Below are 24,809 nucleotides of genomic sequence, written 5' to 3'. Positions count from 1 at the left end.
TGAGGCTTTGATTACTTTGATCCCGAAACCCTCTAAATCGCCCACTGATATCGAATCTTACAGACCCATATCACTGTTGAATGTCGACTTAAAAATTTTAGCACGTCTCATGGCGGATAGGCTGGCGGCCCTGTTGCCCTCCATCATTGTGCCGGAGCAGGTTGGTTTTGTACGTTCCCGTCAATCGGTACTCAATGTGCGCCGGGTGCTCCTAGCTTACTCTCGAGCACAACAGGTCAAGTCCCCGGGACTACTGGTTGGGTTAGACGCGGCGAAAGCCTTCGATAAGGTTCAGTGGCATTATCTTTTCCAGGTTTTATCCCATATGGGATTTCCGGATAGTTATATGGCATGGATTCGCGCGCTTTATGCTGAGCCTACGGCATCTGTATTGGTTAATGGTGTGCGTTCTACCTCTTTCCCGGTGGGCAGGGGGACGCGTCAGGGATGTCCATTGTCACCTCTTCTTTTTTTATTGTATTTAGACCCTTTATTACGTACGCTACAAAAGGATGACGAAATTGTGGGGCTCCCGGAGGGAACGTCCCAACTGAGAGTGTTGGCATTTGCGGACGATCTTTTGCTAACGTTGGGCTCTCCTCAACGTTCTCTGCCTCGAGCTTTGGATCTTCTGGATGAATTTCATTTATATTCTGGCTTGGTGCTTAATAAACAGAAGTCCATGGCGTTGTCCACATCGCCTGAGGTACGTCTTGAATGGCAGGGGGACTTTCCTTTACAGTGGGCTGCGTCTCAGCTAACATATTTGGGGGTGGTGATTCCTCAGGACCTGGGCAGGTTGTACTCTATTAATATTACACCTCTGCTTCAGCGTACAAAGACTACACTTGCGGGTTGGAGGAACCTTCCATTATCCCTCTCTGGTAGAATAGCATTATACAATATGATATTGTTGCCGCAATGGCTCTATATATTACAAATGCTACCCATTATGTTAACAAACATACACTTAACACAACTAAACTCCCACCTTTCCACATTCTTATGGCAGGGTAAGAGGGCTAGGATAGCCTTGTCCAAGTTGATGTTGCCAAAGTATCGAGGGGGGTGGGGTTTACTGGATATCTCACGATTTGCCCTTGCGTGTCAATTAAGACATCTTCATGATTGGTTTTGTAACACTACTTGGTTTTCTTTGCCTGAGAATGAATGTTTTGAATTTAGACCTTATCATTTTAGCTACCTGTTACATGTTAGGCATTTGCCTGATTTGCCAATACTACATTCACACCCCTTTTTGCAGGCAATGCGCATGGCTTGGAAGAGGTTATGTAAGTTGCTGCACATCTCTTCTGTTGCAACACCATATCTCCCTGTGGTTGGCAACGGGGACTTTCCTCCCGGCTTGGACTCTGCAACTTTCAGACGTTGGAGGTCTCTGGGACTGCATTATGTATCCCAGGTGGTACAGGATACGGGTATGCCTACTTCATTTGCTGAACTCCAAACACAGTTCCATGTGCCACCTGGGGACTGGTTTGCCTTTCGACAACTCTGTCACTACATACATACTTTGACACCGGTGCCATTGAAAGAGGAAGTTCACTCTAGCTTACGGGAAGCGCTAGATCTTACTGCTCAAGACCATGTCCCGTTGAAATTTTTTCATAGGTGCTTACGGGATCTATCCGGAGAACTGGACTTAATTGCTCTTGCTCAGAAATGGTCGGCTGATCTTCAAGTGCCTATCTCAGATGATATGCTACGTAGGGGCCTTCGGGTGGGGAACAACCCTACACTATCCGCAATAGAGAAGGAGCGAAATTACAAATTTATATTAAGAGCGTTTTATCCCCCCAAGAGAGCTCTGACTATGGGGATTAGCGCGACTTCTGGCTGTGGAAAGTGCGCACACCTTATGGCATCTTTCGGACATATGTTTTGGACATGCCCCTTGGTGTCTACCTTCTGGATAACCGTGGTGTCTGCGGTGGCTGAGCTTTGGGGATGCTCATGGAGGATGCACCCTACCTTTCTCTTTACTTTACAAATTCGTTTCCATCCACCTAAACAGGGGTGTGCACTTTTCCTTAGAAAGACAATACTCATGGGCAGGAAATGTATACTGACGCAATGGCTTTCGCCTCAACCTCCTTCTCTTCAACAGTGGAGGTCACTAATGTTACAGCAAATGTTGTTGGAACGCAAGGATATTGTGGACTTGACATCAAAAAAGGGTAGACTGTTCCGCCAATGCTGGTACCTCTTTAGTTTAACATTTGTCTCGACTATTCAACAACAACTTTGGGATGTATGACTTGTATAATATTTCCATACTTTGGTTTCTTTTACAAGGTTTTGCTTTTACTGCTGCTGCTGCCCGGGTGGGGTGGGGTGGGGGGGATGGGGAAGAGTGGGAGGGTTGGGATTTGGGTGAGTTTTGAGATGTATCAAAATGTTTTTTGTCTTTTATCTGTTGGATTTGACGCATTGCTTTAATAAAAAATATATTATATATAAATAAGTTCATCCAAGTTTCCGGAAGAAAATAAACTGATTCCAAGTGAGGGTGGCTAGGCCACAAATATATTAAATCAGCTGGACAAACTGCCATGTGTTGCTACATATCTGGTTAAGTCTTGGTGGGAACCATTTAGATTCAGGTCATAAGAACCAAGGCCTTCTGAAGTAATACATTTGGATATACTCTGAAATATGGAGATAGGGGAGAATGAGGTCTTGGTTAACCCTTTATTTGGCATTGTTGCTCAGAAGCAATGTGTTTCCAGTGGCGTAGTAAATGGGGGGGGGGGGGGGTGTACTGTCCCAGGCCTCATGTCGGTGGGGGCGCCAGAACCTCTCTGCCTCACCACACCACGCTCGTGCCATCCCTTCCCCCACCCCGTATCTCTGTAGATCTTCTCCTCCCTGTTGCTTGCGTCAGCCTGGTTCTCTTCTGAATCACTTCCAGGTCAAGGGGCCAGGAAGTGATGACAGAGGAAAATCCAAGGCAGGTGTGAGGAGCATGCTGGAGAAAAGCCACTCACACTGATGAAGATTTAGAGGTACCGGGGGGGGAGGGGGGTTGGGAGATAGCAAGTGGGGAGTGGTGATGAGCATAGAAGAGGGCTCAGAGGGCGCCTCCTACCCTTACTGAGCCATTGTGTGTTTCTAAGGCTCTTATGGGAGATCTGCATCTCCAAATGCCTGTTACTCCACACTGTTGCTCTCGTTCAACATCAAGTTCTGTAAAGTAGCCATTTTCACCATCTGCCAATTTAAGGGTTAAGGTGAGGATTGGTTTTTTTTTTCATCTTGCTGTATAAACATACACATGTTAAGTACTTATAACAATAAAATGTTTGAACATAGAAATCAGTGGGAAAAGTGCTTCTATTTAAAGCAGTTATTGCTTAAAACACATATCAAAGTGTTTTTGGAAAATGGTTTTGCTGAATTTAAAATGTAGGCCTTGCAAAGTAAATTCCATTAAAAAGTAATCACCTACCACAGGTTGTTTACTGGCCTCCTAATTTGACATGGTGTCCACACTATATCCAATGGTAATGCGCAAAAAGTTATTTTTAAACTGGTTTTACAAAATGATCGCAATCTGATTTTCTTAACCTTTTCCTCTCAGGTATGTGACAATTACAAAATGCCCAGACTTGTTTGAGACTTTTAGAAAAGTCTGAGAGAAGCTTAAAGACCAGGGCAAACTTTTCAAAGCCAAAAACACTTCAGGGTACTGTCAAGGAAATCTTGGCCACAGAGACCGCAGAAAGTTAAAGAATTATCGAAAGCATTAAGAAGCGCATACTTTGCAAAAATGCATGTATAGAAGACCCCAAAGCATCAAATAGTCGAGCAGAAGACATACAAATGACTGCTAGCCCAGAGGCAATTTCTATATTTTTAGATGTGGCCACTCAGTAAAATCCACCATAGATTTTATGATATTTTTATGATATATTTGGTTTATCATAATTACACTTGCTTCCAAGTTGCTTCCCTAAGGCAGTCTTTTTACCCCAAGGCAATTTCTATCTTTATTTTCCATTTTCAACATGTGATAGAGCAGCAGTCTCAAACTCAAACCCTTTGCAGGGCCACATTTTGGATTTGTAGGTAGTTGGAGGGCCGCAGAAAAAAAATCGTTAATGTCTTATTAAAGAAATGACAACTTTGCATGCAAAGTTGTCTTATAGTTTATAAATCTTATCAGTTTATAATAATAAATATAATAAAGCTTTCAGCTGTGTATAGCCTCCTGTCGGCGATTATCAGTTTGGGGGGTAGGGGGGGTTCCGACAGGAGGAGTTGGGCATCCTCCTGCCGGTGATGGGACAGGCGGCCGCTATACTTATTGCAGCAGGGAGATCCCTCAGTATAGCGGTCGCGTCTACTTACAATGTAGACCAGCATTTTGCTGGCCTACATTTTAAGCATCTCTTCCTCTACTAGGGAGACACGTAGGGCCGCCTAGGTTCGCCTAAGGCCTTTAGGCGAGCTTAGGCATCTTGCGGGCCTCCCTAGGCTCCTGGAGGCGCCTTCAATATAGGCGGCCTGCCTGGGGAGCATTTTTTAAAAAAAACGTGCATCCCGATTGGCTGATTAGACAGCTGTAGGACGCCTACAGCTGCCTAAAATCGAGACGCACTTTGTAGAATCAGGGCCTAAGTGTCCGGCAGTCGTGTCCACAACCGCCTTCAGCTCTCACCGCCTCCATCACCGGACACACGCACAAGCTGCACTGCCTCCAATGGTTGCCTTACGTTCTGGAATGCTGCCCACCTCACTGCTGTAAAATTATGTTGGCTGCCAGTAAATGCAAGAATCCAGTTTACGGGCTCCTTTTCCTAAGCTGGGAGAGCGTTTTTAGCGCACGCTACGCGGCTAGAACTAACGCCAGCTCAATGCTGGTGTTTAAGGTCTAGCGCTGCATGGCAATTCAGCACACGCTAAAACCGCTCTCCCAGCTTCGGAAAAGGAGCCCTAAGCTTTGCGTTTTAATATTTAAAAATCTTATATGGTGAATTCAACTGCACTCTAATCAGGGAGAACGGGTCAAACGTCGCACAATAAATTTTATTTTAAGCATCCATCTGTAAAATTAAACAATGGACGGCCTCTGTTACAAAGCCGCGCGGCAACAGCCCCGAAACCCTTAAAAATTTCTCTGGGCTTCGGGGCCGCTAGCGCAGCTTTGTAAGAGCCGCTAGTCACTGAAATTCATCTTTTGTGTACTTAGCCCCTTCTGTCTGGAATGCCCTTCCTCTTATGAAAAGTTCAGAAAGCAATTATATATTATTTCAGAAGTTTTTGAAAGCTTCTTTTTTTTTTTTAAAGAAATTTGTATTAGCAAACTAATTAACTGTGTTAAGATTTTTTTAGATGTAAACAAATATTGGCAATTGATTGCTGTAAGAATTATATTTAGGTGGGAATATTTCTAGTAATTCAAAGTCTTATTGTAATACACTGTGAACATTATTTTTTGTAATAGCAGAATATAAATTCCATATGTAATGTCTCTAGCCTTGGTAGCTCCTCAGTCACCTTTGTTTTGTCCCGATTTGGTTGCTGGAAATTAGGCTCTGGAGTCCTTGAATAGAGCAGAAAAGCAGACAGTCAGCAGGAATGGCCTGAAGTACTTTGCAGGGTTGTTTTTTTTTGTCCAAGCATAAATTACAGCTTCAAGAATGAACAAAGCAAATGCGGTTCGGGGGGGGGGGGGGGAGAACAACCCATCAATCCACTAGACTGCACCAGAGTTGTCAGGCCTTGCAATCCTGGTATTTCAAGAAGAAACCTAGGAATTATTCTTTTACCTGAAGGAGCACAAACATTTTGGAAGCTCTGGAACCCGTTGCCAGAGAATATGGTAACAGCGCTTAATGTAGCTGGTTTTAATAAAGGTTTGGACAAATTCCTGGAGGAAAAGTCCATAGTCCGCTATTTAGACAAACATAGAGAAAACCAATGCTTGTCCTGCATGGAATGTGCCTACTATTTATGTTTTTGCCAGGTACTTGTAACCTGGATTGGCCACCGTAGAAACAGGATACTGGGCTAAAGGACCATTGGTTTGACCCAATACGACTATTCTTATGCTCTTAAGTGAGCAAAATATAGGACAATCAAGCCACTGTGACATCACTGCTGAAGTTGGCTCTTAGGCATTGGTGGAATGAGGCATTATGACATCACAGAGAGCTCTAGAATGTTGCTACTAATTGGATTTCTGCTAGGTATTTGTGACCTGGATTGGCCACCGTAGAAACAGGATACTGGGCTAAAGGACCATTGGTTTGACCTAGTATGGCCATTCATATGTTATATTCAAAGACCAGTAAGTTGGGCCACCAGATGTCTTCAGATGTCATACGAGTCTCATTCTGTAACCAGGAAATGACAAGCAGGATTTCCGTCTCTCAAATTCACTGCTAGCTTGGGCCAAAGGGCTTCTTTCTGGAGTTCACAGCATATATCAAGGTGCACCATCATGTAATTCAGTTGGCAGAATTTCGTTATAGGCTAAGCACTTCTGTTAATGGAGAAAGGGTAATCCCTGCCGTCAGTCCCCCCTGTCATTCTCTATGGCAATTCTTATGTAAACCAAGTACAGGACAATCCAGCCATTGTGACATCACTCTTAGGCACTGGTGGAATGAGGCATTATGACATCACAATATGAGCTCCGGAATGTTGCTACTCTTTGGGTTTCTGCCAGGTACTTGGGACCTGGGTTGGCAACTGTTGGAAACAGGATCCTGGGCTTGACGGACCTTCAGAGAATGACAAGGGGACAGAATTTGTCCCTGTCCCCACTAATAATCGTAGGAAACTATCCTGTGTAATTGTTTAGTGTTTATCTCAACCTCAGGCCTCCTACACTAGCATTCTCCAATGCAAAGCTTGAAGATCAGTGGCTGGGCCCATTCAGACTCTGATTCTTCCCCCTCTCCTTAAAGAATGAGATGAGGATGGTTTCCTGCAGTTATCCGTAGGGACGGGAACGGTGATGAATTCCGTCACCGTGTCATTTTCTACTTCAATCCAAAGCAAATGAAGGCAAGCTACAAAGAAATCACCATGAATCTAAGGAGGGGGGGGAATTCATGGACAACAAAGAAAAACAAGAAAGAAGACCTTGCCCACATATTACCAAGGCTACCTAGACTAAAATGCTTGAAGAAATATATTTCAACAGCTTCTCCCAATTAACAGAGGATCCTACGGAGCTTATAAATCTTTCTGAAATGCTAGGATTTTATACAATCACAAATGTTAGTACTAACCATTTTACCAATATTTGGCTAAACTGAGGGCTAAGGAGCTTAAGTGTATTGTCCCTGGTCGCACCATGCAAGGAGTTACAATTCCCAGTCCTCTGCTCTTTAAACAGACCACCTCAGCCATAAGCAGCCGCCATGTCAAAAGAAAGTTAAGTGTTTTGAGCACTACCAGCTGCTATTGTAGATAAGAGATTCAATAAAACATGAAGAGGACTGAATAATAATTGTTTGGAAGACAGAGAGAGGAAGTTTATAAGACTGGCCTAGGATTGCATGGTTGGAACCCTTAAGGTTCTAATTTTGTCTCTTAACGACTGGTCATGTCTTTTTCTTCACCATTTAAAACCTCTTCTGTGTGGAATCCATCCTGTACTCACTCTGATCAGCTATGCCTTCAATTCTCATCCCTTTCCAGGACCAGTTGTGGTACTGAAGCATTGAATGTAACCAATGGAGTGAAGAGCCCAGCTTCCCCATTTTCCTCCCATCAGCATCAGAAGGCTCGGCACAGTGACAAAACCAGTGAAAATCAGGGGACATTACTAAAAAAGGGAAGACCTGCCATCTTCGCTCTCTCTGTCCTAAAGACTCCACCTGGGCCTGGTGTCTCCATGCACTGGACTGGAAGACGGGGGGTTCATCCTGGCTGCAAATGCTAAGCAAAAGTCCATCACCGTAAGTGAAACACCAGGCTGATTGTCAGTAAAATGCCCATGAGAAGGACAAACGGAAGCCATGTTTTCACAAAACCTCCAATACTGGAAAAGAAAAGAAACAGTTTGAAACTAGATGGCATAAGGTGCAGTAATAATCAGAGAGACATATAGGCTGTGGTGATGGTGTGGGATTAAGTCTTAGGAAGGAGGAAAGATTACAGAAGACGTCAGCATATTTAAATCATGCTTGTGTCACATTTGAACTCAGTGAGGTGATCGCTCCTTTATTCCCCCACAAAAGGCTCAGAACATATGCAGGCCCTGTTCAAGAATTATCAGTAAAATGCCTATATGTGCAGAGCTCTCAGACACCTACACCGTCAAATCATAGTAGATTGTTCAAACGGCTCTTTAGACTCTCACTGGCTACCTATGCAAGCACGAATTCAATTCAAATTCTATTATTCAAAGCATTAAACGGCTCCGCCCCCCCCCCCCCCCCCCATCTAAACAACCGCCTAAACCAGATCCTCACCTCAAGACAAAGAAGAACTCCGAACCCTCAAGGGCACTCAGCGCAAAAAGATGTTTGATAACCTTCTGGCGACACAAGCAGCAAAACTTAACCACTCCATCTCCAACCTGTTGACGGCAACGGGCGACTTCAAAACTTTTCGAAAAGAAATCAAAACCCTACTTTTCAAAAAAATGTATCCAGCTATTTTAACCCAACCCTTCCCCCTCCTCCTAGATAAATTCTCCCCTCAAAACCTCCACTTAAATAATCTCTTCCTCCCCAAAACACCAACCAAGTATTCAGATCCCTGAAATGTAACGTAATCTTATTTGTACTCTAACTGTAATCTATTTGTTCTATCACACAGTAACGTACAGCCAATTTAATATCCAATTTGCAAGTTCTTCCGGATTCAATCCAGGTACCTCTCCTCCCTTGTAACAAAAAAAAAACTGTTGTAACTTCACTGGAAATGTCCAGTTAGCTCTTTTGTAATCCGCCTTGAACTGCAAGGTATAGGCGGAATAGAAGTCCTTAATGTCATGTAATTCATTGAGCTCTAAAAAATAAAGTGCAAACGCCATTTTGTCAGAGACGCCTTAGGAGCTGTTCAATGACTTAGACCCCTGAAAAAGCCATTACTGAGGCGAAACGGGTCCCGTTGGGCACGGAGCATTTTGAACCAGATTTTGAACTGAGCGCTAAACTACAGAAGATAAGTGCCATTTTGACTGACTTTATATAGCACTTTGCACTTTGTATTTATTAAGTTTATTGCACATAGCATTTGCACTTTATTTTTTAGAGCTCAATGAATGATATCTGTAACCTACAAGAGCCGTTTGAACCATCTACTATGATTTGACGGTGTAGGTGTCTGAGAGCTCTGCACATATAGGCATTTTACACACAAGTCTGTTTCGTTGCTTTTCAGCCGATAAGTGAGACTGTGTACCATTGTATTTTGCTTTCAAGAATTATCAGTGAAACCAGTCCAAGTTTAGGAAACCAAGGCGATGCGACACCAGCTCCTGGGCAAGGGGCAGCAGAGGTGTGCACTGATCTTCCAATGAATTTTATGTAGCAGTAAGAGTGAAGCTGAATACGCACCTCACGTATTTCCCATGGAGGAGGATCAGGAAGCACAATTTCACCATGTTCCAGGAGGTGCTGTTATCATATCGCATCAGATTTAAGGCAAGAGCCACATGCGAGTGACAGTTGTCACAACACAAGTTGTGCTAGAAATGAAGGATAAGGAGAGAGACAGTTGAAAGAGAGAAGATAAACAAGTATACAACAGCACACAATCAAAATATACACAGAAGCATAAAACTGCACTTATATTCTGTATATAGAACATCAGGGAACACTGAAATACATCTGTATTGTACACAGGATACAACAAAGAAAATTCATGCAAATTGTACACAGAACCCTGTCCACACTAGAGGTCTGCACGGAACGGGGATCACGGGAATCCCGCGGGTCCCAAGGGGGTTCCGCGGGAATCCCACCTAACCCACGGGGACCCCCCTCTGGCCCATGGGACTCCCATGGGAACCCCCTCTAACCAATGGGACTCCTACAGGGATGGAAGGCTTTGGAAGCAGGGTTCGTCCACATAATATAATGGACACGTCAGCCTTAGTAAAGAGGGGGTTTATAAGTTAATTACCTGAACAGAAAACAAAAAAAAGGTTCCACCAAAGAGATTCCACAAGGAAAACAGCAGCGCAAATACAAAAGAAACTGTGGAATTGATGATCCTGTCAGAAGTAATTGCTGCTTTTTATGGGGACGGGCGGAGATGGAGGTAATTGCTTGCGGGGATGGGTGGCGACGGAGAAGATCCTGACGGGGACGGGTGGGGATGGAGAGGAATCTGGCGGGATCGGGTGGGGACGGAGAGGATCCTGGCAGGGAAGGGCGGGGATGGGTGGGATTTCTGTCCCCACGCAACTCTCTAGTCCAGTGGTTCCCAACCCTGTCCTGGAGGACCACCAGGCCAGTCGGGTTTTCAGGATAGCCCTAATGAATATGCATGGAGCAGATTTGCACGCCTGTCACTTCCATTATATGCAAATCTCTCATATGCATATTTATTAGGGCTAGCCTGAAAATCCGACTGGCCTGGTGGTCCTCCAGGACAGGGTTGGGAACCACTGCTCTAGTCCACATGCATGAAAGATGGGTCCTAAATATAACTCCAATGGACCCATTGTTGAGATGGATTTAGAACCATTTCTAGACTGAAAGAAATGCCCATTCTCAAGTGCACATGCACAGTCCCCTCACTCAAGAGGGCCAAAAAGTCCTGCCTTATTTCTGTGCCTTTGTTATATTTTTACATTGAGTTTAAATTACTGGAGTTCAACATTTTTCACAGTAATTACTTAGAAAGTCACTGCAAGACAAATGAAATATAAAACCCTTGGAATCATAGAGTTTGTAAGATCCAGCAATCTCCTTCCCAAGGGTTCTGCCAATGCAACAAATTCAGGTGGTTACAGCTACAACCTCAGCACCCTGAGGTTGTGGGTTCAAACCCACACTCCTCCTTATGACCCTGGGCAAGATTGTGAGTCCACCGGGACAAATAGGGAAAATGCTTGCGTACCTGAATGTAAACTGCTTAGGCTATAAGCAGAATATAAATACTTAAATGGAATAAATAAAATACCATCCGGTGTTTGTACTCCTCAGAGGCCTCATGCACTGAAGTATCCCACGCACTCTGGCTTGTGGAATATACCTTTGTGGAGTCCAATTTCCAGTACCTGTAGAGAGAGAAAACAATTGTCTCTACCTCCAGCACATGGGAAGAACCCAAGCAAAGTTCAGGCTTTTCAAAACAGAAACAGCCAAGTCTTGAAATGGGGCTGCTTCAGATTTGGGTCAGCTTGTTATTGTCTACAAAGAAATCACTATGTGAAAGCAACTTAGTAGCCAATGCAGAATGGTCCACATTCAATCACAAACAACGGTCTCGGCACAGAGGCTAAAGAATCCCCCTTTTAGTTTCAACCCCTGATGCAGCCTTAGGGCGAAACGTGGCCATGTTAGGTACCTTTTTTGTAATAAATCACTCACTTCCCGATATGATTTGGTCTGCTCCTTATTATTGCCACTGTCCTGAAAGCCTGACTGGCTGCGTCTCTCACAAGGACTGAAATGCAGACCACCAAGTCAACAAAAAGGAAGACTGATTTCTAATGCTGTTTGCCCAGCATCTTTAATAAGAGGGGGGAAAAAAAGGCAGCATCTCAGACAGGTCTCACAAGGGGAAGGTGTCTCCAGATGGGTTTGTTGTGTACATACTCGTACCAGGACAGGAATGAACCTCACTTGTAAACTAGGTATGGCAAGCACAACCTCCCTCTTTCAAACAGACTTTCTACCGATAGGATATATTGAATTTAAGAAGGTTTATTCCCACTATATTTCTGCTTAAGGCACTGAAATGCATTGTTTTATTATTATTGCTGTTTTCACAACAAGTTTTCATTTAGAGAAGCTTAATTTATCCTATCTAAAAACTTCTCATGTGGGATTCATATCACTCTGCTTTCAGCTGTACTAAAAAAGGCAATCCCCTGTATGTGTTCAGGTTGGAGGAATAAAACAGATTGCAGACTTGACTTTTTCAGAAGCAATTCTACCCCACACTCCGCTAAACACACAACTAGCAGGTATGGAGTCGGTTTTCCTTTGCAAAATCTATGCACCTTGCCTTTAAAAATTAGTTTACTTAGATACTCGGAGTCCTTATGTTGAAACCGAACTGTTAACATGAGAATCGCTCTGTGTACCCTGAAGAGGGGAAGATTATTCATATTACTGAATAATTACTTACTTCACTGGCTTTCCAAAGGCCATGTTGTCTTCCTACAGAAGAAAGGAAAAACATCCATTAGTTATATAGATGCAAACGATCACACTTCCAATACGCACACTCCACCAATTACAGAAATCCTTGACGTCAACAGACTTGTGCAGGTTAAAGAGAGATGCTGTCAGGTTGTGTTTTGAGTGTGTGTTTTTAAATCAAACTCCTTTCAGAAAACCATAAATCAACATGAGATGCTTTAGATCCAGTGAATTGTTCTAGTAGACATGCCTCATGCACTTCAGGATGTATTTGTCAAGTTTGTCTTATTCCAGATGCTCAAAACTTACTTTAGTCCAGTCACTGCAGCAATGGCCCCTGATTGGGGGGATCATGCACCAAGGCTCCTCCCAAAACCCAGCAATCACAGGCCTTAAATCTGGCCACAAGGTATCACTGCTGCATAATGACATTGGCACCCTCTATCTCTGGGCTGTGAACATTGTCTGTGCAGGATAAGTTGGATGGTGGCAGATCTGAGCTGGTGATCAAACCCAGGTCCTTCTTATACTATTTGGCCAGCTCTTCTGAACAGCAGTCTTACTTGCACAAAGATCTTTTCCACAGATTCCAAATGAAAGAAATATTTTTTGAAGCTGCAGCCTGATGTTCTCGTCGATTTATGCCACTGCCAAAACTTCCTATCTTAATCCCGCATTTTCAGGCCAAAAAAACCAAACACATGCTGCATTTTATACATGCATCTGGCAGACACACTTAGAATTTGGCATTAAATATAAAAAGTTGGCATAAAAAAATATATAGAGGGTGCCCACAAAAACACTCCTTGATTTGAAATGGTTACAAAACCAAAACTTATTGGAATATGCTTATAAATAAGATGACAGCAAAGACCAGTCCCAAAAAGCACGGTTAGCAAGATCTTACACAATCGCTTGCGCTTTCACCCTTATAAGCTGCATCACACTGCTCCCAAGGATAATGGCACCCCTGCAGCACACCAGCACCAATATGTATGTCATTTAGCATAATTAGACAAAAAATAGGCCGCGGCCAGGGAGGCCACACGGCCGCGACAACCCGGGAGCCCTCAGGCGGCCAAAAACGAACTGCGACTTCGCGATTCGGTAGCAGGAATAAAATATAAAACAATAAACAGGCGCACAGCAACTTCCCACAAATTTAAAATAAGAAATTGCGGTGCAAGAAGGCACATGGGGCAGAGCCTAAAAAAATACAGGACTTCTTGGCTCCGCGGAAAAAAACGAACTGGAGACCACGAGGAGGGGATGCGCCCTCTAGTGGAGCAGGAGGCACACATGCATGGTGCAGCACAGCAAACTTGAATCTTCAATCAAGTTTGCTTGAAAAGCTGTCCGCATCGGGGCTCCGTAGATGACGTCACCCACATGTGAGAATATCATGCCTGCTTGTCCTGGGATAAGAAACTTTATGAGTTGATGAAACTGTAGCCTGAAAGGTGAAAGAATATGCCAATAATTTTTGGTTTTGTAACCATTTAAAATCAAGGAGTGTTTTTGTGGGCACCCTGTGCTAATAAATGAGCCTTCATCCATTACTACACACCTGCTCCATGGAGGAACCTTTCAACTGTAAGCCCCACTTTCAGCTCATAACTTGATTTTAATCAGTTTCCTGTCAAACAAGCTAGTCGTGGAGACCATTTTAATGCAGCTGTCAGTCATAGCCTTCAACAGCTCCAGGGTCGATAGAGAGGCAGAAAATGGGGGGGGAAAAAGCGAGAGGTGGAGTGGTTTATTGGGCCTGGATATTTATAAGGGGCCAATGTTAAGCTTGTGCTGCTCTTGAGAAAGAAGTCCCACTGCAGCGGCCAGCCTTTCAACCAAAAGGATGGGCACTTACCGAGACATAGTAGGGTCCAGCAAAGTCGCGGATGATTCCAGAAGAGGTACATATTCCCATGTGGCCAATGATCGGGAAAAGCCACCTGCGAGACAGAGGACATTCAAGGGCATTCTATAACTTAAACATAGCAATTAGTAAAACATACTCAAAATAGCTAAATATTGCTCACAGATAGGTTATACAGGCAAGTGGCACAAGAAAGGCTAATTTAGTACAATCTAAAATACTTACCCCCCTTTTCACAAAACCACAAAAGCAGTTTTTAGCACCGGACGGCTCCACGCTGCACCCAATGCTCATAGAGTTCATATGAGCATCGGGAGTAGCGCAAAGTATTCAGCACACTGGTCAGCGCTAAATTCCACTTTTGTTTTTTTGTAAAAAGGGGGGGGGGGGAGAGGTTTTAGCTCTACATTCAATAAGTGGTGACCCAATTTGGGTGCAGAAAAAAAAAAAAAGAGACTGATGCTTGAGTACCTGATCTGTAACCCATTCTAAGCTCCTTTGGGAGGATGGCTAAAAAAATTAATAATTAACTTCTATAACAGTGCTCCAAGTTGGGCGTTGTTTATAGTGTGTTGGGATCTGCACACAATTTCATGTAAATTAGGTCCAGAACCCCTTGACTTCTATAAAACTGTGCGCATTTTTACCAAACGCCCCTGACCCACCCATGCCCCCCCTTTGTATGCACATCTTTACAGAACAGCGCTTGATAAGATGCATATACAAATCCAAACTGCCTATTAATACTGATAACGGATTGCTTCCGTGTTTCCCCAAAAATAAGACCTATTTTGAAAATAAGCCCTAGTCCCTAGATTTGCCGGCAGCAGTGCTTCCCCCCCCCACCGCGCAGCCAAATCCCGCTGACCATCCCATCCTTCCATCTCTCCCTCCTGTCCGAAGCCCGCCGACCGCAAGACTTACTACCTCCCTCCACAGAGCAGCGTCAGCAGCACTCTAAACAGGCTGTTTTGCGGCCTTCTCCCACCGGGGCCTTCCCTCTGCCGCATCAAAAATGTCATCATCAGCAACGCGGTACACGGAAGGCACCGGCAGGAGGCTGCAAAGCGGCCTGTTTAGAGTGCTGCCGACACTGCTCTTTGGAGGGCGGTATGTAGGTCTCGCGGTCAGCTGGGTTCGGATGGAAGGTTGAGATTGTCAGCGGGGGTTAGGCTGTGTGGCGGGGCTGCTCAAGGGTTCTGCAGCAGCCGCACGGAAGGGAGGGATAGAAGCTGTGCAAGGGTTCTGCTGCACGAGGGAGGGAGGGATAGAAGGATGCTGCAGAGGGAAGGCACAAGAGGATGGGTGAGAGGGGAGGAAAGATTCTGCACATGTGGGGGAGAGAAAGGAAAGGGGAAGAACTGGGGTGGAGGAGAGGAAGGGAGAGATGATCATTGTACATGAAAAAATAAGACCTACCCCGAAAATAAGACCTAGTGTGACAATTTGGCGCAAGAAAGAAGCGCGCCACGGAAAAGCTTAATTTTAAAGAACTCCGAAGCAGGGTGTGAGTGGGGAAACCCCCACTTTACTGCATCATGTTTGCTTTGTTGTTGGTGGGGGTTTGGGGGGGTTGGAACCCTGCATTATAGAGAAAACGGAACTTTTTCTAATTTTGGGGGGGAAAAGTTCTGTTTTCTCTATAATGTGGGGGCTTGCACCCCCACACACCCCCCCCAACGCCCCCATCAGACCTCTTTAAAACGAAGCTTTCACGCGGCGCGCTTCTTTCTTGCGCCGAATTGTCAGCGCTGGCTTGTTGGCGCGCTGGTGTCTGGCACGTGATTATCCCGACACATTTTTTTGGGCCCAAAATTAATATAAGACACTGTCTTATTTTCGGGGAAACACAGTGGTGCCCAGCTATTGGCAATAACTGGCTTGTTACAATGAAATTGTGCACACCAGTTGGGCATGCATGCAAATCTGAGTGCCATTTATAGCATACAAATACTATATATCAGACATTTATTCATTCCGATTTAATGGCATGCCCTATCTAATCACTTGGAATTACAAAATAAATCACATATGAAAAACAACTGTATATCTACACAGGAATTTGTAATTACAAACTTAATCATGATTCAAATGTACAAAAAAAATATGTCTTTGCAATTCGCTGAAATGGAATAGCCAACGAACCCGTTTTGGTGAGCTGGCAGGATTTCAAGCTATGTGAAAATCCTTAGACAATGCTCCGTGTTGCTTCTTCAGTTTCTTTTCTTTCTATACTGCCTGATGGTGGTGTAGCAACTTCTTTCCAGGGAAATTCTTTTTGTTTTTTGAGGATCAGTGATCATTCTGTGTCTAATTGCCTTTTTACAAAAGATTGTCAGGCCGGAAGCAAATACACTTAGCTCTAGAATTTGTTTCCCTCATCCTCCTCTGGGCTTCTAGCTCAATCAGAACTACTTTCCAACAAGGCAACAGAACCGTAAGTGGTCAGCACAGCTCTCTGGAGGTTCTGAATCCTTTTCTACCCTCTCAGCCAACAGCAATCTCAGTTCTTGGCCAAAGGCCATAGACTATCTTCCTCCAATGAAACTCAGAATAGCCACACTAGAGAGGCATTGCCTTGTGTGTATTTAGGTTGGGGAAATAAAGAGTTTGCACCTGGCAATTTCAAAAGTATATTTGCTATTCTAATCTATATGCTGCCATATCTGCAAATAGCAACAATTTTTACTTTCATACTTTATCCTGGGGTTTTCAAAAGGAAATGATCTACCGTACACAGGTATCTGTTCTGGGACTGGTGCTATTTAATTTATTTATAAATGACCTGGAAATCTGAACGATGAGCGAGGTGATTAAATTTGCAGATCACACTAAACTGTTCAAAGCTGTTAAAACGCATGCAGATTCTCAGCTGGTCTTGTTTATCCCGAGGGCATACGGGACTCTGGGTGCAGCCTCCACTCTGCTATGTCGCAAAATGAGCCTGGTGGCCCTTAAGTGCATTTTTCAATGTTGGCTGACTGCCATCCTTCCCTCTTATTGGCATAATTTTCTTCATCAGTTGGCCAGCTGGGAAGCGAGGTATGTTAGAGGGAAGTGGAAGGGGCAACAGCGCTATTTGAAAACCTGGGGGCTTATTTGGGGCAGTTGCATCCCCGGAGACGTAGTATTTTGATGAATGAACTCTGATGAGATGTTGCGGATTCCAGAGTCCTGCTCAGTGATAGATTTGCTGTGGGGGACAGGGGGGAGGGGGGTTTGGGGCTAGATATCAAAATGTTGATGACTGGATTTATGGTGAATATTTTGTGTTGTGGGTGTATTTCGGTTATATCGTTGAATTTTGTTGTGATGCTGATGTGTGGTTTCTGGTGGCATCAATAAAAATTGTTTGAACTTAAAACGCATGCAGATTACAAAAAACTGCAGGCAGACCTTGGGAAATTGGAGGACTGGACATCCAAATGGCAGAAGAAATTTAATATGGACTAATACACTGGGAAGAATAACCCAAATCACAATTACCACTTTGAGGGACAGTTTGCGCCCAATAAAAAGATCTGGGTGTCATTGTACACAATATGATGAAACAATGTGTGGCGGTAGCCAAAAAAGCAAACAAGAAGCTAGGCGACCTCACCTGGAGTATTGCGTTCAGTTCTGGTCAAGAAAGATATAGTGGTGCTAGAAAAGGTTCAACGAGCGACCAAGATGTTTACTTATGTCCAAATGGAATTACCTACCTGAAAGGGTAGGTGTATAGTTGCGAGATGGTTTGAAAGTCTCTCCCCAGAAGGATCTGTAAATGCTGCCTCTACAATATGCACAATTTCAGTTTACCTCAAAGTCATAGCCAGACTCAGGAATTCAATGCTGTGACATCTTTGATAATGATAGAATCTCATTCAAAAGATTGTATTTCTAACTGCGCAGCACTTGCTTAATTCCTACCATCCCAGTAAAGCACTGCTTGGTGTTGACTCAAAAGAGCACGCTCTGCTGAGCCATCAGCATGATGAATCAAGCCCTTAATAATGGCTTTTTTTGGATCACCAAACATACACTGTCTTTCAAAGGTTACAAATCTGGAAAGGGTGAGACAAGAAGTATAAATACACACAGAAGCTAGGCGAATGTCTTATCCTTTCCTTCTGCTCCTCTAAGCAAACCAAACTAGTAATTTCAACTAAGACAGAAAGCAAATTAAAGCCCTAAAGCAAAAGCTCTGTCAGAAAAGAAAGCTTCAGACTCAGGTGATTTAACACCTAACATCGTTGCTTCTGTCTGAACAGAGGGATGGCAGAGCAGCTTTAGATCAGGGTCCTCTTTCTAACACAGGGTGGATTACAGAATCCTGGTAGAAATAAGAACTAAACAAAGGAGTCCAACCTCAAGAGTTAAAATATAACTTATGGTATTACCGCGTTCACTGTTTTTTGGTGTGTTAGTTAATAAATATGTTTGTTCACCTCTGTAGTTCCTTAGAATTTTAACTGGTCCTCCCCTAAGGCTTGTATACATTCGTAGGCATTTTTCTCTTTCTCTCTCTTTTTTTTGCTTTTTACCACCTTGAAGTAGTACCGGGGGGGGGGGGGGGAGAAATAAATTAAAGCTCTGAGCACTGGAAAAACCTCATTTAAAAGGATAGAAGAATAGTCCAATCTGCTGGGGCTAACTGTTCTAGATTCACAGCTTTGTGCTCAAATCACTAGGGCCTTGGTCAATACAGTTTTTCTCCCATTCTGTGGCTATGGGAATAAAGCTTATAAAAATCAGACCCTAAACTACGCTGCTTGAAAATATAAATAACTGTTTTCCTACCCCCCCCCCCCCCCACCTATCTTTAGTGTAGTACTTAAGCCTTGATGTGGAGTATAACTCACGAGTATATATAAGTCACAATACAAAAATTAGAACTAAATATTTTAGTAATCCCATATTTATAGAGTAGTAAAACATTCCTAAGAGCAAGCTGTTTCAACTAACGATATAGCAAGGAAAGCACAAAGGGCCTTCAAGTTCTGGGCAATTATTTTAATAATGGACCCCATACAGGCTGTATAACACTCCCTTCTCAGTCAAGGCTCCAACGTTTTGATCCTCCAACTGGATCTAAGCAGCGCCTTTGACCTAGTTGACCACTCCATCATGCTGAACTGTTTGGAGGCAATAGGCATCTCAGGAAACACTCTTACCTGGTTCCGGTGATTTCTCGAACTCAGGTCCTATCAAGTACTCAAATATGATAATCTCTCCTTCAGCTGGAACAACAACTGCGGACTCCCCCAAGGCTCCCCGCTCTCACCGACCCTCTTCAATATCTACCTCATCTCATTGGAACACCTATTACAGAGCTTAAACCTCACCTTCCACATTTACGCTGACGATATCACCGTCTTACTTCCATTATCCGATATTTCACCGAATTTCATCATTCACCTATCCAATATCCTAAACCAAATAGAACTTTGGATGAAGGCCTACAAACTCAAACTGAACACAGAAAAAACCAAATTTTTCCTAGCCTCTCCCAACGAGCAGATAAAAGACAACAAGATTCACGTGAATGGCAAAGACTACGAAATTGATCAATCTATTAAAATACTAGGGGTTACCCTTGACAGACACCTAACACTAGATAAACACACTGAGCTAATGTTCAAAAAATGTATCTCTCTGGAAACTTCGCACCTTCAAAAAATTTTTCGACGAATCATCCTTCCGTCTATTAGTACAAGCCTCCATCCTGAGTACTCTGGACTACTGCAACATCATATTTTTGGGAGCATACAAAAAATCCCTCCACAAACTAAGATTAATCCAAAACACTGCCGTCCATCTCATCTTCGGACTCAAGAAATGGGAACACATCTCTCCATATCTCCAAACACTCCATTGGTTACCAGTTGAATCCAGAATACTTTTCAAGTTTGCCTGCATCAGCTTCAAAGCGATATTCGGGATGCTACCATCTTACCTAGCGTCCCAATTCCTCACCTCCTGCCCAAAAAAGACCTCCCGCAGAACAAACCTCTTTACTTACCCATCCCTGAAATCATGTCACTACAAGAAGTACCTAAACAGAATGCTTTCTTTCCAGGCAGCCCAACTGAACACATGGCTAGCAAAACCAATACTCGAAGCCACATCATACGCTGACTTCAGAAAATCTCTGAAGACCCGTCTCTTCAACTCCACCCAATCTCTCCCCCCCCACCAGTTATAATCCTCCCCGAAAGTCCTCCCCCTCCCATTTCCCTTCCCCCAATGCTTATGCTGTACCTCTCTCACGCACATTGTAGATATCTAACTGTAAACAGCATTGATCTCTTGTAACTGTTCATATTGTATCATATTGTACTGTATTGTATCGGGTCCTGTACCTTATTGTAAACATCCGGTAACTGTTCCCTTGTTTCTATCTTGTACCTTATTGTAACACCCCTGTACCGGCTCTCTTTGTAGTATCGTGTATCATATCGTAAACACCCTGTAACTGTTCTCTTGTTAACATCTTGTACCATTGTAAACACCCCCAGTACCTACTCATTTTGTATTATCCTGTATCCTACTGTCATCCTAGACAAAAACCTATCCTTAGAAAACAACACAGACCTCATTGTCAGGAAATGTTTCATGGTACTTTGGAAACTTCGTACCATAAAAAAATTCTTCAATGACACCTCCTTCCGCCTACTAGTACAATTCTCCATTCTCAGCATTCTGGACTACTGCAACATTATCTATCTGAGCGCCACAAAGAAAACCACCAGGAGACTAAAAACGATCCAAAACACCGCCATTCGCCTCATCTATGGCCTGAAGAAATGGGAACACATCTCCCCATACTACAACCAACTTCACTGGCTGCAATTCGAATCCAGAGTTCTTTTCAAATTCGCATGCATATGCTACAAATCGATAAATGGTCTTTCGCCAAGATACATCACTCCCCACTTAAATCTTCACTGCACCAACAAGAAATCCCGCAGAATTTAGCTGTTCGCATACCCTTCGCCAAAGCTTTGTCAACTCAAAAGATTCCTTGATAAAACCTTCGCCTTCCAAGCAGCCAAGATGAACCCATGGCTAACCCAAATGATACTCGAGGCCCCCACCTACCTCGACTTCAGAAAATCACTCAAAACCCACCTTTTCAGCAAACAAGACCCTTAACTGACCCTTCAGATAATCTCAAGGCCCCCTACCCGACTCTTCTCTTGCACGATAGCTCCTATCTCCCCCTGCTTCTCCTTCCCACTTCCTTCCTCATCCACCAAGTCTGACCAAATCCGATGTAAATCCGATTAATTTGTTGTAATTCTGCCCTCTTCATCTACGAAGTTGGCTAAACTTGTTGTAAATTTCCCTTTTCATCTGCCAAGTTTTGGCTACAGTTGTTGTAAATCCTATAAATTTGTTGTAAATCTACAAGTCTATACGGATCCTAATCTAATTTAATGTAAACCGCCTAGAACTCGCTGGGTATGGCGGTATATAAGAATAAAATTATTATTATTATTATTATTATTATTACTGTTAACACTGTACTCTCTCCAGACACGACTTTCACTGTAAACCGCTTTGAACTTAGGGTATAGCGGTATATAAGAAATAAAATTATTATTATTATTATTTTGGCATCAAACATAAGCGCCAGTAACTAGCACCTGTGTTAGACTTAAGCCGTGATTCTATTAACGGTGGCTAAATGTGACTGACACGTGGATGGCGCCGTTTCTGGAGGCAGCATTAACGGAATCCGGGCCATACTGTATAAAATTGTACACCACTAAGATCCTACTGGCTAAGTGGCATATCAAATTTTAATAGAAACATGAACCCTCCCTCCCATGCCATAGGAGGTTTGAGAAATCAGTTTTATTTGAGCTGGGTCAAGAAAGGAGAATAAAAGTACTTCAACAAATAGTGGAATACAGAACCAAGCAGCAAGAAAAGGAAAAGTGATCTGCAAAAATACTACCCAGAACATGTCAATGGGACTTGTCATCAAAAGCAAGAGAAATAGTCCTCTGAAAAAATGCTATTAAATGCTGAACAATGAGCTGAAACCAGCAACTGTGCATTAAATACAATGGCATGCAGTGTCCTGAACAGTCAAGGTGGGATAATCCTTCAAGCCAACTGCGCATTGTACGACTATACTGAATATGTCTGGAAAACAGTAGCCACCAGGATTCATAAGGCTGGGTTTTGACAGAGCTGGCAAATCTTACAAAACTTTAAAAAAATTTTGCAAAAATATTATTTCCCTCTCTGAGAAATTCTCTAACCCCCCCCCCCCTACTTGTCGTGTTTGCTTGTTTAGACTGTAAGCTCTACTACTACTATTAATTATTTCTAGAGCGCTTTCAGATGTATGTAGTGCTGTAGAGTCACGAAGGAAACAGTACCTGCTCAAATGGGCTCACTATCTAATTAAATCAAGACAGACAGAAAATTGTAGGCTAGTGATGAGATGAGAGAGGATTATGTGTTGAATGCAATCTCGAAAAGGTGGGATTTCAGCCTATTTCTGAACAAGGGAAGGGGCTGCCTCTTGAATGTTTAATGTACAGCACTCATGCTATATTAATGATAAGTAGTAGTACTAGCCATGGGAGCCAACTTTTCAAAATTATTGGGGGTGATAAACCCATTCAAAATTAACTCTCCCTGGACATAATTACCATTCCAGACTCCAAAAAGTTCCCAAAACATAAACATATCTGGTCCCAAGGATTTTGGATACAGGATCTGGGACCTGTAGGTGTTATTCTGACGAGGGCTGAGCCAATCCAGGTTTGGCCTCACTCGCCTCCAAATTTGTACTACCATCTAGCTCAGGGGTGTCAAAGTCCCTTCTCGAGGGCCGCAATCCAGTTGGGTTTTCAGGATTTCCTCAATGAATATTCACGAGATCTATTTGCATGCAGTGCTTTCATTGTAGGCTAATAGATCTCATGCATATTCATTAGGGAAATCCTGAAAACCCGACTGGATTGCGGCTCTTAAGGAGAGACTTTGACACCCCTATGATATAGCAGTTGATTGGTGACCCGATGCTGACCTAGTCCAGGGGTGGGCAACTCCGGTCCTTGAGGGACGCAATCCAGTCGGATTTTCAGGATTTCCTCAATGAATATTCACGAGATCTATTTGCATGCAGTGCTTTCATTGTAGGCTAATATATCTCATGCATATTCATTGGGGAAATCCTGAAAACCCGACTGGATTGCGGCTCTTAAGGAGAGTCTTTGACACCCCTGTGATATAGCAGTTGATTGGTGACCCGATGCTGACCTAGTCCAGGGGTGGGCAACTCCGGTCCTTGAGGACCGCAATCCAGTCGGATTTTCAGGATTTCCTCAATGAATATTCATGAGATCTATTTGCATGCACTTTCCTATTCATTGGGGAAATCCTGAACACCCGACTGGATTGTGGCCCTTAAGGAGAGACTTTGACACCCCTGTGATATAGCAGTTGATTGGTGACCCGATGCTGACCTAGTCCAGGGGTGGGCAACTCCGGTCCTTGAGGACCGCAATCCAGTCGGATTTTCAGGATTTCCTCAATGAATATTCATGAGATCTATTTGCATGCACTTTCCTATTCATTGGGGAAATCCTGAAAACCCGACTGGATTGTGGCCCTTAAGGAGAGACTTTGACACCCCTGTGATATAGCAGTTGATTGGTGACCCGATGCTGACCTAGTCCAGGGGTGGGCAACTCCGGTCCTTGAGGACCGCAATCCAGTCGGATTTTCAGGATTTCCTCAATGAATATTCATGAGATCTATTTGCATGCACTTTCCTATTCATTGGGGAAATCCTGAAAACCCGACTGGATTGTGGCCCTTAAGGAGAGACTTTGACACCCCTGTGATATAGCAGTTGATTGGTGACCCGATGCTGACCTAGTCCAGGGGTGGGCAACTCCGGTCCTTGAGGACCGCAATCCAGTCGGATTTTCAGGATTTCCTCAATGAATATTCATGAGATCTATTTGCATGCACTTTCCTATTCATTGGGGAAATCCTGAACACCCGACCTGGATTGCGGCCCCCACGAGGAGGGACTTTGACACCCCTGGTCTAGCTGTCTAAGAAACGGGGAGGGGGTGGGGGAGGGTCTGGCCGTGACCACTCACGTCAGCACGGGGATGGGCGTCCACACCACGCAGTAAGGGAAACGGCCACGCTCCGGGTCCACCCGCTCCGAGGTCCCGCTCTCGGCAAACTGCTTCATCTTCGCCTCCTCCGCTTCCGTCATCGCCGGTAGCAACAGCCCGGCTTCCGCTTCCGCCCGCCGGAAATGCGGTGGCGCGCGTGCGTCGCTTCCGCCCCGCAAGGGGCGTTGCTGGTGAGGTGCTACTAGGTTCCTCCTCCCTCCCGACTCGTTTGACGGGGTCTAGTTGTGGCCTTGGCGGGAATTTAAAGGGCAGAAATGACCTGTCAAAGTGGAACATTGAAGAATCACAGCACAGGTGTGTTAAGAACGGAAGATGTAGATATATTTTCCTCAAAACGGGACAGGACCCCCCCCGGATCCCATTAAATATAGTGCAAAATATAGACAGCAGATATATAAATTCTCAAAAGTGACACATTTTGATCACTACATTTATTTATTTATTTTTAATCTTTATTCATTTCAAATCTTAAATCAA

The 24,809-nt window shown here is 43.8% G+C and overlaps 1 protein-coding gene across 3 annotated transcripts; it reads right to left on the bottom strand.

The window, feature by feature from the left end:
• Positions 1–5,275: 5,275 nt before the first annotated feature.
• On the bottom strand, positions 5,276–24,533 carry TMEM222 (transmembrane protein 222). 3 transcript variants are annotated; one of them, XM_033957229.1, is made up of 6 exons: positions 24,291–24,533; positions 14,167–14,251; positions 12,289–12,320; positions 11,116–11,212; positions 9,543–9,673; positions 5,276–5,566 (listed from the first exon to the last, which is right to left on the bottom strand). In XM_033957229.1, the coding sequence occupies exons 1-6, from the start codon at positions 24,410–24,412 to the stop codon at positions 5,452–5,454; spliced, it is 582 nt and encodes a 193-aa protein (XP_033813120.1). In that variant the 5' UTR covers positions 24,413–24,533; the 3' UTR covers positions 5,276–5,451. The 3 variants fall into 3 exon arrangements, with proteins under 3 accessions (XP_033813120.1, XP_033813122.1, XP_033813121.1); XM_033957231.1 differs by having other exon boundaries at positions 9,548–9,673; XM_033957230.1 differs by lacking the exon at positions 5,276–5,566 and adding an exon at positions 7,062–8,017.
• Positions 24,534–24,809: the final 276 nt, after the last annotated feature.

This window comes from Geotrypetes seraphini, chromosome 8 (assembly GCF_902459505.1).
Source record: "Geotrypetes seraphini chromosome 8, aGeoSer1.1, whole genome shotgun sequence".
Taxonomy (NCBI): domain Eukaryota; kingdom Metazoa; phylum Chordata; class Amphibia; order Gymnophiona; family Dermophiidae; genus Geotrypetes; species Geotrypetes seraphini.
Note: the sequence above shows the minus strand (reverse complement) of the source record. Positions and strands in the feature narration are given on the sequence as shown.

Bases quoted from the DNA above. Each gene is read 5' to 3' on its own strand.
- TMEM222 (XM_033957229.1), bottom strand. From the start codon at position 24,412: ATGACGGAAGCGGAGGAGGCGAAGATGAAGCAGTTTGCCGAGAGCGGG. The intron at 14,252-24,290 runs GTGAGTGGTCAC...TCTGTCTCGCAG, and splicing joins ACGCCCATCCCCGTGCTGAC to GTGGCTTTTCCCGATCATTG. The intron at 9,674-11,115 runs GTATTTTATTTA...CTTCATTTCTAG, and splicing joins AGGAGTACAAACACCGGATG to CACAACTTGTGTTGTGACAA.